Source organism: Phaseolus vulgaris, chromosome 3, assembly GCF_000499845.2.
Source record: "Phaseolus vulgaris cultivar G19833 chromosome 3, P. vulgaris v2.0, whole genome shotgun sequence".
Classification (NCBI taxonomy): Eukaryota; Viridiplantae; Streptophyta; class Magnoliopsida; order Fabales; family Fabaceae; genus Phaseolus; species Phaseolus vulgaris.
Window position 1 is genome coordinate 6,448,039 of NC_023757.2, and position 13,513 is coordinate 6,461,551.

A 13,513-nucleotide genomic window follows, 5' to 3' on the forward strand; every position below is an offset into this window, starting at 1 on the left:
CCTAGGCCCACTTAACACTTACACTCTATTCTACTTAGTCCAAATTAGTAAAGACCTATTTTTTCTAGGGTGTTTCTTTTTGCACCCTATCACTCTTCTTTTTGCACCCAACCATTTTTTGAAATATCCAAATTATTTTTATTTTTATTAGAAGACATAGCTTCCATGACTTTCATTAGAGTGTGTGGGTTGCATGCATTTTAAGTTGTTTGTTAAATCCACAAAAAGAAAAGCTTGTTAAGGCATGAAGAAACATGGTCATGCACTTAGGTAACATCACAAGTAGCATATGTATATGTGATACTTGTGATCAATGTTGTTAAAATCGTAACTCGTAGACGGATCGGAGAGGGAAAAAAACTCGTAACTCGGGGATCGTAACTCGACTCGGAAGAGTTACTATCTGAGTTATTATACATAACATAATTAAAAATAGACTTATAATTCATGAAATGGTCCAAATATATAACATAACTAAATGGTCCAAATACATAACATAATTAAAAGTAGATTCAACATAATGTTTAATACAGATAAACTATCCAATTAAATCATTCACACTAATCATAGGATAATCATCTTGGTCCTCCAAAAGATCTTCATTTTCATTATCATCAATTGGAGGAACTTCTAAATCATCATCAATTGGAGGAACCTCCAAATCATTTGTTGCTCCTCTACTAGCATCATCTTCTCCAACTTCAAGTAATATGTCTTCATCTAAACCATATAATGTTTCATTTTCCTCCACATTCCATTCATCATCAAAAGAAAGATCATCAATAGTATATTCTTTTGTTTTTCTAACATCTTTCTTTTTCGTCAATCTTAAATTAGTCATCACAAACACCACATCATTCATAGTCATTTGGTGTAAACAATTTCTTTTCTTAGTGTGGACCTAAATAATTATAAAACTAGTTAACACATCATATGATCATCTAAAAAATAAATATGAAATCACTTTCAATAATTTAAATTCTTACCCTTTCAAAAGCACTCCAATTACGCTCATGAACTACAAGTCAAACTCAATACCCTAATTGCAAATCTTTGTAGTTCTGGATGTTGATGACCATATGATTCCCACCATTGTGATGGAGTTTTGGTCTTGAGTCCAAGCTGAGCTAATGGAGTACCATACAATCCAGACTTGGTCTTAAAACTCTCTAATTGAAGATCAATTTTACCCATCACATCAAGGTTTCCCACCAACCTCTCCAAACATTCATACAGTCCACGTTTCACCTCATAATCAACTTTAAAGTCAGGATGATAGTGTAACATAGGATTAAGATAATAGCCTGCAGCATGCAACGACCTATGCAATTGGTTTTCCCATCGATGATCAATGATTTCCCAATAGGGAGTGTAGCTAAATAAGATAAAAATAAATAAATTAATCTCCAAAACAAGTCTATATATCTAATTGAGAAATCAAATATAGGTAAATTACCTTTTACTAACTCCATTGAAGAGAGTTTGTATCTTCTCTTTTGCAATATCCATCTCTTCATAAATAAATCACATGGTTGGTTTCTCATCTGAATAAACCATGCGCAACACTTTAATCAGGGTAAGAGCACCCCTCAAACAATTTAAAATGTTTTTCCAGAAACCCTTGTCCAATATCAAATTTTCCACCTACCCTCCATCACTAGATTTTGCAAACTGACTGGATTGTCACTCCGAGGATGTGAACATCTTAATAAGTGATCCTCTATTATCATTCAAGCATCCTAAAGTCAGATAAGAGGTGGCAAAACGCGTATTGGCTGGTCTTATCAAATCTTTTCCTTCACTATATTTTTGCAACAAGGAGATAAGACCAGTTCTTGAGTAAATGTAGGTTGTAATTTTCTTACCATTGGCAATTGTGTCGTGATGAAGTGGTATTTTCTTTTCAAAATCTTCCAACATCAGATCAATGCAATGAGCTGCATAAGGGGTCAAATACAACTTTTTCCTCTTTTGCATTAACAACTCCCCAGCTGCTTTATAATTTGCTGCATTATCTGTTACAACTTGGATGACATTATTTTCCCCCACCTCTTCAACAATATCATCTATCATTTTGAAGATTTTTTTAGCGGTCTTGCATACATCATATGCATCAATAGATTTCAAAAAGACAGTTCCTCTTGGACTATTTACCAAAAAATTAAGTATAGTCCTCCTCTTCCTATCCGTCCATCCATCTGTCATTATTGTACATCCATTTTTTTTCCAAACAAGTTTATGTTCTTCTACAATTTGCTTTGTCTTCTCAACCTCTTGCTTCAAATACTTCACTCTTATTTCATGATATGATGGTGGCTTTAATCCGAGACCATGTCTACCAATTAACTCAACCATCCTCTTAAATTCTTCATTGTTTGCTACATTAAAAGGAATAGCATTATGGTAGAAAAACCTAACCATCTCTTGACATGCATCCTCTCTTTCATTCTTCTTGAAAATTGCATTAATTGTACTTTGAGTTCCCTTTCTTTTAAAGATATTTGATGAGTCCCCAATCTCTTCTCCACTTGATCTTTTTCTAGAACTTTCTTATGTCTGTCCAATATTACTCTCTTCTATAGAGGTTGATTTCCTTAACAAACTCCGTTACAGATTAAGAACAATATCCAACATTGATTTTTTAACATCTTCCGACACCGATACACAAGCTCTCACATCCTTTGAAGTCCCTGCTAGATGGTGCTTTAATTTGTAAACCCCTCCTGTCAAAACTTTTTCACAGTACTTACATTTTAATTTCCTTGCTTTTTCATCAACAGACACACAATGTTTCCATGCTGGATCAGTTCTTCCACTTGCCATTATAAGTTATAACTTATAACCCGTGAACAGTGGCAGAGCAGAGCAAATCGTGCGTCAACAGTGGCGGTCGTGCGAGTACTGGTGGCGGAGGCAGTGCGATGGTCGTGGCAGAGGCATTGCAATGCGCGAGTACTGGCGAAGGCGACCACGATTGACGAAGGCGAATGGCGAAGGCGCGAATGGCAAAGGCAGCGGCGCTAGCGGTAGCGACACGTAGCGCGGATGGCGGCAACGACAAAACGACGACCAAGCGACGCGATAGAGGCACAAGTCCTTCAAATTAGTGTTGCGTTTTGGGATTAGGGTTTCTGAGATTCAAATTAGGGATTTTAGGGTTTTTTTTTTGCCCGGGTCATGGATCGCAGAGGCCCATGGATTGCCCGATCCAACCTCTGGATCATCGGATCGCTCCGATCCGTTGAGAAACCGATGCAGCCCGTTTTATGCCTAAAAGATCGTAAAATCGCGATTTTTACGATTTAAATCGCGATTTTAACAACATTGCTTGTGACAATATTTGTTTTTCTCTAGAGTTTAGGTTGCATATTCCACCTTGAAAATGCCTTGTCTCAGCAGTTGTTGTTTCAGGATCAACACGAAGTGACTCAACCAAAAAATCTATTATCGCAACTACATCTAAGCTAGGGTAGGTGTAGAGTTGCCCGATAATCGGGAGATGCAAAAATTTGACACATCATCCAATGTGATGGTCAACTCCCCTATAGACAGATGAAATGTATTTGTATCTGTATACCACCTCTCTACAAAAGAAGAAAACAATTCTTTGTTTGTCGTGTCATAGCTTGCACCAAAAAGTCCAGTTAAGTCCGACAATTCCATTACAACTTGTATACGTCCATGAGGAACACACTTCTTATTTATTTTTCTCTGCTGAGAACCCAATTTAACTCACCACAATCCTACAATAACCAACCAAAATAATATAAAGTAACAAAACAACAACTTACCTTCACGTATCATATTTCGCCACATGGTTCTCATAACCTCCCAACAATGACCTATTCACTGGCCCTCTATGATACACTTCATCCTCCACATTAGGTTCTGCTTCATCCTCCACCTCCAAATGGGTTTGGGCTTCTTTAGGTTCATGTTCAACATGTTGTTCATCTTCATCATCGCGTCTTCTTCTTCTAATCGATGTTTTCAGTCGTACACGGTCACAATGTATACCTCCTCCCCTGGTTCTCACTATTTTTATCTACACATACATCATTCCAATTAGTACATAATAGTTCATTCCACAATATCAAGCACTCATTCAAGAAATTCACTGAAAAAACAAACAAACCATATTTCCAGAATGACTTTTCCAAAATAGAATTATGGAATTTCAAATCTATAAGCCTATTCCGGAAAGCTCATTCCAGAAAACAGTTCTAGTAAGCGTATTCTAAAAATATGTTACAGATTCTCCTTTCCAGAATACAAAATGCACGCACTCCCCCCAAATGGCTTATTATTTCCACCAACATTCTGAATTATGGATTATGGAAGTAAAGAGAAACCAAACCTTACCTTTCTTCTTCGACTAACATCCGCTCCAAACCTTCCCACTAACCAACACAATGCAATCAGAATGCACACAAGTTTGTGTATGTCCATTGAAAGCGCATCAAAATCACCAAAATGGCAAGGAATCCCTAGTGCAACGTCAACAGAAAATGCAGAGAATAGGAAAGGACATGTTGCACTAGGTTTGGGTTTATTTAAAACCTCCCAGGAATATTTTCATCCTTTCACGTTTTTGATAGGTGCAGGAAAAAGAATGATGGGATGCAGAAAAAAATACCCTTTTTTTTATTTATTTTTTCTGGCTATGACTCTAGTGGTTAGTACTTGGTTTAGGATTTTCCATCATCCCTCCCTCTATGGAAGAATTTGTTCTCAAATATATAGGTTCTGCTTCATCTATTTCCCATGCAAAAGGTGTATGATTCACCTTTAAAAGTGGGCTTTACTCCATAATCATTGGACAAATACAACTTGTATGCATTATCATTGATTCTATTGAGGATTTTGAAGGGATTATCCCTTCAAGGATTGAGTTTGGACTTTCGTTGAATGAAAGAAACTAACCAAACAACACCAGCAGCAGATTTTTAATGCAGCAGATTTTGAATACAACAGGTTTTGAATCAAGTTTTGTAGCAAACAAGATTTTGCAACAGCAGCTTTAGACCAAACTGAACTGAGTGGTTGCACCAATATTTGTGTAACTCCACTGCACCGCACCAGATTTTTGAATCAGAGTTTGAACTCCAGCTGCACCAGACCACACCAGATCAACAGATGCACCAGGTTTTCTGCGGCAGCAGCATTTGCAGTTGGTGTGAAGAGCAACTTGTGGTAGCAACAACAACCTGCACCAATTTTCTAAGACTGCACCGCTTTCACCAGAAGCAAATTTTTGAGTCAGAAGAATTGTGCACAGCAGTTGAACCAAGTTTTGACTTGCACTACACCAAATGCTCCAATTTTTAACCAATCTTGTTCCAAATTTTTGTGAATCACAGACCAACATCAAACCAGATCAGTTTTTGTTTCACCAAAATTTTGTGAATTAGTCGTGGAAGCAGTAAACTGCACCAATTTTATCTAGAAGAACTGTAAACTGAGTAGCAGTTTTGCAAATCAGAAATCGACCAGAGTTTGAGAATGTTGAATCACTTTAAAACAACTAAATTTGTCCTAAATTTGGCAGTATAGAATTCAATCTAGGTCTTATCTCTCAAAAGATATAAATAAAATTCGAATCCATTTTTTATGAAACAATTAGAGGGTATTTTTCAAACATGTGTAAGAAATTAAAATGTTGAGCAAAGAATACTATAAGTACAGGTTAAAAAATGCGAGTTTTGCAAGTTCAGAATGAATACCAAATAATTAACTCGAACAAAAGAAACGCAATCGTGATTTTTTATTTTGCAGGTAAGAAATTCTTCATTCAACAACAATTTCTTAGTTTTTCTTAAATCTGTTTAGATATATTTTTAAATCTTTACTTTTTTTAAAATATTTAGTTTGAATTAAGATTTTAAAATATAGATATTTTAATATTTTATATTAATTTAAGCATTTAATTTCTCTTCAGTAAATACAAATATTTTAATATCTGTAATTAACTTAATTATTTAATTAGATTTAATAAATGTAGATTATTTTAATTTTAATATTCTTAATTATTTTAAATTTTATAAAAGTGTTATTTTATTCAATTTTTTACAAAAAGTATTTTTTAAATGAACATTTTTTAATTTTCTGAAATTATGTTTTAATTTAAATTTTAAACATAGACATTTTATATTCTTAACTAATATAATTATTTAACTTTGCTTTAATAAATACAGATATTTTAATATTTGTAATTAATTTAATTATTTAATAAATATAGACATTTTAGTATTATTATTTTTTAAATTAATTTTTATTTCCGTTTTTTACAGTTACAAAAGTCAAATCCGTTAATCTACAATAAGACCAAAAAAATTGGAAAGCAAAGCTTACCTTATTGTTTAACTAGAATTCATGGGAGTTTGCAGATATAATTGAAAAATAAAAATTGGAGGTGAGAACAATGGAGCAATGAGAGAATAAGAAAGATGATAGATCGTTAGGATAAACTTGTCCCACAAATAGTAATAGGGCTTTAGTTTGAACCTACAATAGAAACAAACTTCAAAGAGCAATACTTTTTCTTGCTTAACCCGATTGAAACTGTGTTCACTTGAGCACAATTTGTAGATCATGAAACATATAGGGGAAAAGTAAGAAAGCACATGTATTATTTGGATTTTTTTGACGAGAAAAAAAATGATATTAATCAGGCTAAAAATTCAAACATGAATAGAAAGGCAAAGACACTTCAAACTTTTGAATTGAAACACCATCTCTATAATCCCATCACTCTCAAAAAGGATGAAACTTATTTCCCTTTCATCTACTGGTGCACTTTGTGCTGAACTTTGAAAGACACAATTAAGTGGAGAGTTGTATGATTGAAACTAATCCTTGTACTTCATTTCAGATACCAGGAAGCCGGGCATTTCAAAGGTGGCAGAGAACTTCTCAACATCAACTTTGAGATCTTCAATAGCCTTGTTGTTCACGAGGCCCTTGCTGAAATCCTTTAGAAGTTTCCCATGCTCCTTTTGGATCTCCAGTGTGAGACTCACGGCACGGTGAAGGAACTCACCAATCTGCTCAAAGTCCTTTTCAACCAAACCTCTAGAAGTCATGGCAGGGGCACCTGTTCACACAAACTCCACTCAGATATTCGTGCTAAACAAACATCTCAGAAAAATGCAGAAACAGGAGCTAAAACAAAGCATTTTGGTAAACTCGTCAAAATACTTCACTTTAATGTTAAAAATATTGAGAAAACAAGAAATCAAAAGTAAGACACTAGGTTATAATTGATTTGCCAGTAATATTGCATAAACAACAACTCAAAATGCTTTTAAAATGGTAAACCAGGAACTATTACACCATTGTTAAAGCATTAATTGGAACACATCCGCAATAAAATTTCTTCCGAAACTAATCCACAACTACAATACCGTGTTATGAATGCATTAAACAATTACAAATTAGCTGTCCGTGTTCTGGGCATTTTTCTTAGATTTCACTTCAATAAATATGCTGCTAATCTTAAATAAACTTATTTACTGCACATATTATAATCCTAACTGAAAACAACAATTAAGATTTCAATTTTACACACAGAGTTGCTTCCAATTTTACACTGCAACACCATGATTTTGGATCTCTCACTGCCAATCCAAATACGTCACTAAAATTACTTAAGAAACTTCATGAGTTTTGTGATTAAAAATTAAGGGTGTGGATAGACACAATCCAAGATCTTGTTTTCAACAGAGTTAGTAAAGAAAGATCTGTACTTAAGCACATTGAAAAGAAGTGAGTTACCAATTCGTACACCCCCGGGGGCCAAGGCACTGCTGTCACCAAAAACAGCGTTCTTATTGACGGTAATGTTGCATAGATCACAAAGTTTCTCCACCTTGTTCCCTGCGAAGCAATAAAACACATTGTTAAGACATTGGCAACAGATCGAAATCAGAAGGAGGAGGAGGAGGAAATGGATCAATGGATCGATCGTGTACCAGTCAATCCAAGAGGTCTCAGATCCCACAAGACAAGATGGTTCTCCGTTCCACCGGTGACGAGACTGTACCCTTTCCCCATCAAGAACTTGCCGAGCGCGGCGGCGTTGGCCTTCACCTGCTTGGCGTATGCCTTGAACCCAGGCGTCGCGGCCTGTTTCAGCGCCACGGCGAGGGCCCCAATCTGGTGGTTGTGAGGGCCACCCTGAAGAGAAGGGAAAACAGCGAAGTTGATTTTGTCCTCGAATTCATAAACAGCGTTCTCCGGCTGCCCCTTCTTGGGCGGCTTAGGACCCTTCCGGTAGAAGATCATGCCCGCCCTGGGACCGCGCAAGCTCTTATGCGTCGTGGTGGTGACAATGTCGCAATACTCGAAGGGGTTGTTAGCTTCCTGCGCGGCCACAAGGCCACTGATGTGCGCCATGTCGCAGAGGAGGAGTGCGCCGCACTTGTCCGCGATTTCCCTGAAGCGTTTGTACTCCCAGTCGCGAGGGTAAGCGCTGCCGCCGCAGATTATCATCTTGGGCCTGAAGTCCAGCGCCTTCTCCTCCAATCGGTCATAGTCGATGAACCCCGTGGTGGAGTTCACCTTGTAAGGAAGACTCTCGAAGTATATTGAGGTGGCGGAGATCTTCTTCCCGCCGGAGGTGTAGTACCCGTGGGTGAGGTGACCACCGGAGGGCAGATCCAGCCCCATGATGCGGTCGTGAGGGTTCAGCACCGCCGTGTAGGCGGCAAAGTTGGCCGGGGAGCCCGAGTAGGGCTGCACATTGACACCCCACGATTGAACATCGAGGTGGAAGGCAGCCAGAGCGCGTGAGCGACAAAGGTTTTCGATCTCGTCAATGAACTCATTGCCACCGTAGTAGCGGTTTCCCGGCATGCCTTCGGAGTATTTGTTGGTGAGGGCGCTCCCCAGGGCCTCGATCACGGCGAAGGAGGTGAAATTCTCCGACGCGATGAGCTCGATGCCGCGGCACTGGCGGCGCTTCTCCTTTTCGATGAGGTCATGGATCTCGGGATCCACCGTGACCAAAGGCTGGTTCCCCCACGCGCTCACCGGATCCATGAATGCTGAAAATGAACCTAGAATGTGTAACTGAGTGAGTGAGTGAAGAAGAAAGAGAAGAAAGTGTTGCAATGGTTGAGGAGAATGTGATTGTGTTTTTAAAAGGTAAGAACGTGTGTGAATGGACACTTCTACCCTCTCCTTCACCTTTGTTAGTTACTTCCACGATGATTGTGTCCACTTGTTTTCTTGGTCCTCCTTCACTAACCAACCACTTCTTCCATTTGTTTTTTCGTTTCTAGATTTACTATTAATTGCTTAATATTAATTATGCAAATTCTATTTATTTCAAATCCTTTTCCGACACACCTAACGTGTACAAATTACTTTTTTTCTAAATATATATTTCGTGACATCAACTTTACAAAAAATAAAATAAAAAAAGAATAGACGTAGAAAATATGTTGGAGGATTCTATATCAAAATGATTCTACTTTGTTGTGGACGAGTTGTGATAAAAAAAAATTGTTTTCGTGAGTCAATATTATTTAATTATAATATTAAAATTACCGAATACTAATTATTACTTGAACTATGTATACAAAATATATTGTAAGTTATTTAATATCTTTTACATGGATGTAGTTTTGACCAAACATGATGAGAAAAACTTAAGCAGAAGGAACACATAATCACAAATTAACTGCAGAAAAATAACGATAGAAGATTTCTGCAACCTACATCCATACGAATAACTATTAGGTTATCTAACGATAGAAGATTTCTGCAACCTACATCCATACGAATAACTATTAGGTTATATTTCTTTCCTGTTGCGTATGAATTACAAGTACAATGATTTTTTCTTTAAATAAATATTATAAAAGATACAATGATTAAACTCACTCACTAAACCTGGTGTCTAGTCAGTCCAACCCAATTGATCCTGACTTCATACTCAATAATCTCCCATTTGAAGTCACGGAACAATGTTCAGCTGCGCTTCAAGTGTGTACAATGATTAAATTTACTTACTAAACATTATGTCTAATCAGTCCAACCCAATTGGTCTTGATTTCATACCTAACAACACATTTTTAGTATTTCATACAAGATACGAAATAACTGAACAGTTGTTTAACCCACACGGCAAAGAACAAAAGTTGATTTGTTAAGGTAAAAAGAAAACAGAAAACTACAGGATCAAGAATTGTGTTATTAGAATGCTTCTTCTTTTGACTAAAATGAGGAAACAGTGTTTTGTGTGTGAAAGGAGTGCAGCATGCATTCACTAGTAGATCTACAAGTTTGACTTGTTACAAAGCTGTGAAACACTGGAAAAGTTAGATTTGGAAAATGCTTAACATCAAATGCTTTACCTCACTTCATTTAACATCAAATCAAGTTGAAAGCAAGAAATTCAATTGTTCTATGAAAACCTGAATGTGATGCTCTCTCACCATGTACGTCACAGCAAGATTTGGTTTAAAGTTTCTTTCCCAATTCCCACGAATCTGTTGTTGGTAGCAGTGGAGTTGGTGAGGGCAATTTAGCCAATTTAATCTCACCAAAACCACCAACCCTCTTACCAAAAACCTTGCTTCACTGAGATGATGAGGTGGTTGATTTGTAGGTTTTCGAATATGACTGAGAACTACTACATCTTATACTTACCAATAAATTTTGATTCAGAAAATTAAGCAGCATAGAAAATCCAATAAGTCTGTGAGATTAATTTTAGTTTTTGAATGAAGTCAATGTTCTGCACGCATATTCAACCAAAATCACATCACAACAACAACACATGACTGAAATTAATTTTTAATATATAAATCTTCTATGCTACCTTACTTTGAGGGATTAAGATGGAATACGAACCACTCAACCCACTTTGAGCCTTTCCCCCAAACACATTTTTGCCTCATTTGATTGAACAACTTTACCAAAGTGGCCCAGAAATTCTTAGTTCAAATGTGAAGCAAATATTTCATACTTAACAATTCCAGATTTTGATGTTTGGTTGACTTAAAATCTCCCATTGCCATATATTGTAAGAGTTTTTCAATGCACTTTCCAAGTTCCAACCATCTAATATAAGTTCTCAAATACCTACCTTTATGACCAACCTTATGAAGCTCAATGCCCTCAAAATTCCATGAAATATTATTTTCTTAGAACACGGGACAAACTGCATCTGGATCTAGTCTAGGATATATAAACGAGCATTAATTGACAAATACCTTGATTTAGTGAGTTTGGTACACCATCCGATACATGCGTTGGTTAAGAAACATATCACATTAATTTGCTGTTCATATATTGTTTTAACATTAATTTTGCCTTTAAAAAACAATAGTTTTGGTCATTGATTTGTTTAATTTAATTCAATATATAACTAGTTAGATATGAAGAAAAAAAAAGGAACTTTATCACATATAATAGTTTTATTTGTAATATTATAGTTTTGTTGTTGATAATAAGACTAACTTTTTATGGTATCCAGTTTTACCATTTTGTATTAGTTTTGAATTTTCTTTCATAATTAACTACCTTTGTTTACGTTTTAACGGAGAGTCTTCTCTTTTGTTATATAGGTTTAGAAGGATGATTATGTTAAATATTACATCTAGTTTTTCATAATATTCATGTTCAGTGTTGTCCAACTCTTCCAATTTCTAAGCAATTTGAACATAATAGTTTTTTATTTTAGTATAGTAACTAATTATTCTTAAATTACTTATTATTTAGTGATTTTTTCATAATAAATTTTACAGAATTATCATAGAGGAAAAACTTAATAGTAGAAAGGAAAGAACTTGTTTAATTCATGTTGTAATTAGGAAAGTTCTCCCGCCACCTCCATACATTTCCTTGCACCTCCATATTAATTGTTAAAATGTTAGTTTTAACCTTTTTAAAAAATTTAAATAATCATAAATGAAGTATAACCTCACATTTTTAAATAACCTCAATTGCACCTCATACCTCCTTTCCAGGATACCTCCATTCAAGTCACAACACTTCCATTCTTCTCCAGCTGTAACATTTGAGAAAACAGTTTCATCATTTGATCGTGCGTAGGAGAGTTGATGAAAAGATTCAATGTAATTGACGTTTCCCAGTGCAAAGATAATTTTTTTTTGTGTTTTGTACTTCACTTTTGCACCTTGTAGATTTTTTTTTCTAGGTTTTGTATTTTTACACCTCGCTAGTTTTTTTTCTAGGTTGTTTAATATGAATTTAAACATCAATTTTTGTTCTATCAGTATAACTGCAATTTTTTCACCTTACAATGATATAATTTCCAATATTAAACAATAAAAATGGGTGCACGTGAAGCAAAACAGAGCATGGGATAAGGAGAGTGTCTATTTGGGAGTGACCAAACCAAAATCAATTTCAATTACATTATCAACTTAGTAAAAGTTAAAATTCAATACACGTTAAAATCATGATTCATGTTAGTTATCGCGGAAGAGATTATTAACATTATGAGATATCTCGAGATCATAATTCGAACATGTGTATTGTTTGATTTAAAATTTAGTTCATAAATAATATAAAATTACGCAAAAAAGAAATAAGGGAATGATAGATTTTTGTCTTATTCCCAATGGGATATGAAGGAGTATCCAACTTTTATCCTTACAATTGATAAGATTATGTTAATGAATGATTTTGGAAGATGAGATCGAGTGTTGTCATACTTTTAAACCAACAACATCATCCCACAACTTTAGAACACAATGATTCTAAAGCAAATTACATCCATTTATTTTTCATGTTAGAAAACGATTTTAAAAAAATAAACAATTTTGTTTTGTTTCTTTAAAAATTCTAAACAAAAAGAAAAAATAATTTAAAAAAAAACACTACACTTTCTACACCACTCAAAATAGTATTATTGAAATTAAAATATATATAAAAATGCATGGAGTGAATGGAGATTTTATCTTGTTATTATGAATTAATAACTATTGCGACCGTTGAAGAAGGGCGTGCCCTTCAGACACCGAGTAGCACAAGCACATGTTTTTTCCTTGTTATGTTCTTTTTTCTTTTTTCTTTCGCTTTCAAGATAGTGGTTATAAACATGCTCAAGTTTTTCCACTTTCCACCAATGTGCTTGTACTTTTAAAAAAAATAATTATTGTATTATCAAATCTTTTAGTTTTATATTATTTTCCTTGGATCACCACTCGTACCCTAAATAAATGCCTACCGTATGGAATGTGACTTACTTTTTCTTTTTGTTCAAATTTATTCCACTTTTTTATTAATTAAAAAGGAACCGACACCGTGTATTTGAATGACTTGTATATTTAAAATATAATCTATTTGAATATTGTTCTAGTATTGAATAAGGGAGCCAATTTCGTATATATATAAATATAATACACAAGGAGTAAGTTAAGGTGTTTTTATTTAACTACAGTCAAGTAATTTAAACAAGATTATCCACTATCCGAAAATAATATAATAGTTTGTAAAAATATCTTGTTGTTAACCATAAAGTTGAATATCTTGTTATTAT

General features: G+C 35.0%; 1 protein-coding gene and 1 pseudogene across 1 annotated transcript; both read right to left on the minus strand.

Moving 5' to 3' along the window:
• Positions 1-538: 538 nt before the first annotated feature.
• On the minus strand, positions 539-2,823 carry LOC137839013 (uncharacterized; annotated as a pseudogene).
• A 3,615-nt stretch (positions 2,824-6,438) lies between these two features.
• Positions 6,439-9,241, minus strand: LOC137806458 (serine hydroxymethyltransferase 4-like). Its single transcript, XM_068606597.1, has 3 exons — positions 7,971-9,241; positions 7,774-7,875; positions 6,439-7,093 (listed from the first exon to the last, which is right to left on the minus strand). Exons 1-3 carry the CDS (start codon positions 9,037-9,039, stop codon positions 6,849-6,851), a joined length of 1,416 nt encoding a protein of 471 aa, XP_068462698.1. The 5' UTR covers positions 9,040-9,241; the 3' UTR covers positions 6,439-6,848.
• Positions 9,242-13,513: the final 4,272 nt, after the last annotated feature.

What these genes read in the sequence shown, in the direction of transcription:
- LOC137806458 (XM_068606597.1), bottom strand. Translation starts at nt 9,039, where the DNA reads ATGGATCCGGTGAGCGCGTGGGGGAACCAGCCTTTGGTCACGGTGGAT. An exon ending in GAGACCTCTTGGATTGACTG is followed by an intron (nt 7,876 to 7,970) that starts GTACACGATCGA and finishes ATTGCTTCGCAG; the next exon opens with GGAACAAGGTGGAGAAACTT. An exon ending in CCCCGGGGGTGTACGAATTG is followed by an intron (nt 7,094 to 7,773) that starts GTAACTCACTTC and finishes TTGTGTGAACAG; the next exon opens with GTGCCCCTGCCATGACTTCT.